The sequence below is a fragment of the Myotis brandtii genome, unplaced genomic scaffold (assembly GCF_000412655.1).
Source record: "Myotis brandtii unplaced genomic scaffold, ASM41265v1 scaffold691, whole genome shotgun sequence".
NCBI lineage: Eukaryota > Metazoa > Chordata > Mammalia > Chiroptera > Vespertilionidae > Myotis > Myotis brandtii.
Window position 1 is genome coordinate 1,489,755 of NW_005370704.1, and position 4,885 is coordinate 1,494,639.

Here is a 4,885-nt window from a genome sequence, read left to right on the forward strand (position 1 = left end):
GGGGCCGCCTGGGCCGGCAAGTCGTTGCCCCGCTGGCGGCTCCGGGGAGCTGGCCGCAGGGACACCCCGGCTCCTTCGGGATCAGGCCCCGGGGCTGCAGAGGGAGGTGTTAGGCTGCTCCTCATTACCTGACTGCGCCCTCAGGGGGCTTCATTTCTGGGCCCCCCAGGAATGGGGGGGCGGTGCTGAGAGCAGTCGCTCCTCGCCTACCTTCATTCTTCAGACGAGGACCTGGCGGGCGAGGAAGGTGGGTTCCGGAGGCTCGCACACCTTCCGGGGCTGGTCCTACTCGCTCCTAGGAGCTCACCAGGCAGGCTGGGCTCGGACCCGCCCCAGTGCCCTCGCTTTACCTTCATCGCTTCTGGAAAGACCCCGCTCCAGACGCAGCCGCGTGCGGAGGTGCCGGGCACCTCGACCTTCAACACGCGAAGCTGGGAGACCCAGCTCAGCCCGTAAGACACTCCTCCATCAGGGGTCTTGGCTGAGCTCAGCCCCGAGGGAGCGCCCGTGTCTTCCCTGGGAGGTGCCTGGTGAGGGGCAGGGGTCCTTCTGAGGGGGGCCCTGTGTTAGTTCCTCACACCCCGGCCCTTGGCGGCCTGCCGGGCGGGCGGGGCCGGGTGTCCAGCGCCCAGTTTAAACGTGGCAGAGGGGGCGTCATCGCCTCTGCAGGGGCTCCATTAACTCGGGGAGCAGAGAGGTCCCCAGGGCCAAGGGCACCTCCCCGGGGCCCATCCTGCTGCATCTGTGGGAGCCCCACACCCTGGATGAAATTCTTGGAAGGTCCAACGCTGCCAGCTCCTTCTCTTTTGCAATGAATTTGTTGAGGTGAAATTCGCAGAATCTAACCTTGGACGCTTGTGCACATTGTCATCAGACCTGGAATCGCCCTCACGCGGCCCGATGGGTCCGGCCGCCTCACCCCCCGTGTTCCAGGCCGGAAGACACTACACTGTCCGTGCGCTCTGAGAAACAGCACCGACGGGGACACACGGAAGAGGTCGATGACGGACAGAGAAGTCCCAAGATCCGTGACAGCCCTGGACGCCCAGGGGGGCCGATGTTCTAGGCCAGTGGTTCTCAACCTTCCTAATGCCGCGACCCCTTAACACAGTTCCTCATGTTGTGGTGACCCCCATTTCATTGTTACAAATTGAACATAATTAAAGCATAGTGATTAATCACAAAAGCAATATGTAATTATATATGTGTTTTCTGATGGTCTTAGGCAACCCCTGTGAAAGGGTCGTTCGACCCCCAAAGGGGTCACGACCCACAGGTTGAGAACCGCTGTTCTAGGCCAAGTCCAGAGGCAGGAGGCTGGTCCAATGGCCAGCTCGCGGCCCGGCTGGAGGAGACCCCCTCGTACTCGGCCTTTACGTTCTGTTTTCAGTGGTTCTCACCTTCTGGCCCTTTAAACATAGTTCCTCATGTTGTGACCCAAACATAAAATTATTTTCGTTGCTACTTCATAACTGTCATGTTGCTACTGTTATGAATCGTCATGTAAATATCTGGCATGCAGGGTGGTCTTAGGCGACCCCTGTGAAAGGGTTGTTTGACCGCCAAAGGGGTCGCGACCCACAGGCTGAGAACCGCTGGTTTAGATCGTCACCCGATTGGACGAGGCCCACCCCGAGGAGGGAGGGCCATCTGCTTTGTCCACCTGTTCAAAGGTGAATCTCGTCCAGACACTCTCACATTTGGTCGAATGGCCCAGCCAAGTGGACACAAAATTCACCCTCCCTGGGTGGATGGACCACACTGTTCCCCCCTCTCCCCCTGCCCCGCCTTCATCCCCCCTCAGCTGACGGCACCAGGGCTGGGCCCGCCTCTCAGCTGACATGAACGGTGCTGCTGTGAACGCGGGTGAACGCGGACTTGGGTCTCACATTTGGTCGAATGGCCCAGCCAAGTGGACACAAAATTCACCCTCCCTGGGTGGATGGACCACACTGTTCCCCCCTCTCCCCCTGCCCCGCCTTCATCCCCCCTCAGCTGACGGCACCAGGGCTGGGCCCGCCTCTCAGCTGACGTGAACAGTGCTGCTGTGAACGCGGGTGAACGCGGACTTGGGTCCGTTTTCGCTTCTCCTGGGTGCACACCTAGGGGTGGGATTTGGGGTGCTGAGAGCTTTGGGCAGAACTCAGGCTGAACCCGTCCCTCAGGAAGGTGCGCCACGGAACCTTATTTCATTTCCTGGAGCCGCTTGTCCCACCCACGCATCGCAGGGCCAGCACGTCCGACGGGCGGAGGCATCCAGACACAGTGAGGAGCCTTGGCCAGTGTGGATCAGTGGGTAGAGCATCAGCCTGCAGACTGAGGGGTCCCGGGTTCGATCCCAGTCAAGGGCACAGACCTCGGTGGCAGGCTCGTTCCCCGGCCTGACCGTGCGGGAGGCAACCGACCCACGTGTCTCCCTCACATCGATGTTCCTCTCTTTCTGACCCCCCCTCCCTTCTACTCCCTCTAAAAATCGATGGAAAAACATCCTTGGATGAAGATGAACAAAAACGACAAAGCATCAGGCTTTACTCGTCTTTAAAAAAAAAACCCAAAACCAAGACAAATGCAGTGAGGAGGCTGGGCTCACACGTGTGCTTGGGTGGGGAGTCAGGGCAGGAGGCAGGGCCCAGCCGGAGGGGCCGGCAGATCCTAACCTGCGTGGTGTCCCCCTGCCTGGGCGAGGGCCAGGAGCAGGAGGGAGGAGGGAGGCCCACGAGGGCACCTGGTCCTGCTCAGCATCCCAAGTAAATGGTGCCCCCGAGCCAGCACCCCTCGGCTCTCAGGACCTTCTAGTCGGTCACCCCAGGGCCCGCCTGCCACCCCAGGCTTGGTCTGCGGTGCCTTCGCTCCTCTGTGGCCAATAGGATGGGAGAACCTATAGCCTCGCGTCACCCCCGGCCCCCTGGACGGGGCCGCATGTGCCCTGCTCTGCCGTGTCCCCACCCTCCCGGGCAGATGCAGGGACCCTGGAACTTGTGGACACAGCAGGGCCGCAGGCCAGGGGGGGCGTCTCTCCATCGCTCTCCTGTCAGAAGAGGCGGAGGGATTCGGGGTGCCTGTCCCTCCCTGCCTCCCCCGCCCTCCCAGAAAGGGAGCCAACAGCACGGCCGAGTTTAGGAAAATCTGGGCGTTATCAGTATCGTCTTTATTGCAAATCAGTTAACAAAAAAAAGATGAAAAAAAAATACATCATTTTATCACCTACAGTTTTGCATGTCGTTAACTTTTACAAAAGATTCCATTTTCTGTAAACTACACTCTATTTTATAAAACAGTAAGAATCAACATCTTAGGATGCGTCTGCTCACACCCACAAGGGATGGTACAGCGTCGCCCCTGGCGGGGCCGGAGGAGCTGCCGAGGAGGCGGGCACCCCCTCCCGGGGCGCAGGCTCGCTCAGGAGCTGTGGGGGCCGCTGTAGGTCAAGGCCAGGGTGCGAGTGGGACCCATTCCGACACCCCCTCCTCAGCGTGACCCCACGGGCGTGTTCACTCAGATTTCTTAAACAAAATCCACCTTTGAAAATTATGTACAGACATTTCCTTTGCAACAGGCTTATACTTGACATTGCAAGACTCTGCTCCTTCCCCGGGCACACGACCCCCCAGAGCAGGAGGGGGCCCCAGAGCAGGCTCCTGCTGTCCCCCCGGGACCAACGGCCCTGCACACTCAGGCCGGACACAGCGCGGTTTTCCAAACCTCAGTGGAGGGTGCTCTGAGCCGAGCCCCAGCCCGCCTTCCCCGGGGCCTTCCCCGGGGCCTGGAAGACGTGCGTGCAGAGGTGCCCGGGCGGTAGGATCCCTCCACGCGGGCCCAGGCGGTGCCACGCAGCCACGCCTGACCTCACACTACGCGGCGCTGAACGCCAAGGCCCGGGCGGGGCGGAGGAGCTTCCGGAAGGAACAAGACCGGGCAAGACCCACGAGCAACTACATAACACTGACCCTGAAACAAAGATTCATGATCGGTGCCCCGGACGCACGCGGCACCCCGAGAACACGCCGTCAGAAGCCCGTTCTCAAAAAATCCACCGACAAGCACCCACACGTATAACCCACTTCCCTTCGCTTTCCCACTTTAGATGCAAATCTCCCCACGTGCGGAGGTGGGGGGGTTGCCTCCGTCTCTAGATTCGGGGCGCGGGGGTTCCCGGGGGAATTGCGCTGGCCCAGGCCCCCGCAAGAGCTTTTTGGACGACGCTGGCTCAAACCTCCCTGCTCTGACATTATTTCTTTTTTGGATTTTGAAAAAAGAAATCAATAAATAAATGGCATGTATAAATCATGAATCTTTGTTCATGTGTTTTACTGACACGTAACAATCTTTTCCCTACGGAGGGAAGTCATGGCTGAGAACTACTAAGTTTCCTGGGAGAGAGAACACGATGCATATAAATAAAAAGGCAGTGTTTCCATGTGAGAGAAAAGTACATAAATAAATACTAAAAAAGTTCACATCTCTGTCCTCTTATTTTGTATAAAAACATGTTTCTTTAAAAAAAAATAAGCTCCTTTGGTCGGCCCGGTGTCCGCGGAGTGCCGGGCGAATGCCCCAGCAGGGCCTGGGGAAGGAAGGTAGTCCCGTGGCAGGGACACGTGGCCCCGTGGCCAGAAGCGTGGCTCCGTGGCCAGCTCTTTACTTGAACGCCTCCGGGATGTGGGCGATCTGGGACTGCGTGCTGGTGGGCGGGCTGGAGATGCCCTCGGACCAATCGGAGATGTTGGAGTGGGGGGACGAGCTGGACCACTGGTCGGGGGACTCGGGGGACGGGGTGAGGAAGGGGTGCTCGGGCACCTGCAGCTGGTGGCTGGGGGTGTTGTCCACGGGCGAGGAGGAGCAGCTGTGCTGGGAGGGCGGCGTCAGGAACTGGGCGGTGGCCATG

At 59.4% G+C, this 4,885-nt stretch overlaps 1 protein-coding gene across 1 annotated transcript in view; it reads right to left on the minus strand.

Annotated features, from left to right (window-relative positions):
- Window positions 1-4,273: 4,273 nt before the first annotated feature.
- LOC102248493 (neurogenic locus notch homolog protein 2) overlaps window positions 4,274-4,885 on the minus strand; it is a 52,176-nt gene continuing 51,564 nt past the window's right edge. The window contains 1 exon segment of the mRNA XM_014529703.1: window positions 4,274-4,884. Within this exon segment, the coding sequence (XP_014385189.1) occupies window positions 4,639-4,884 (246 nt within the window). The 3' untranslated portion in view covers window positions 4,274-4,638.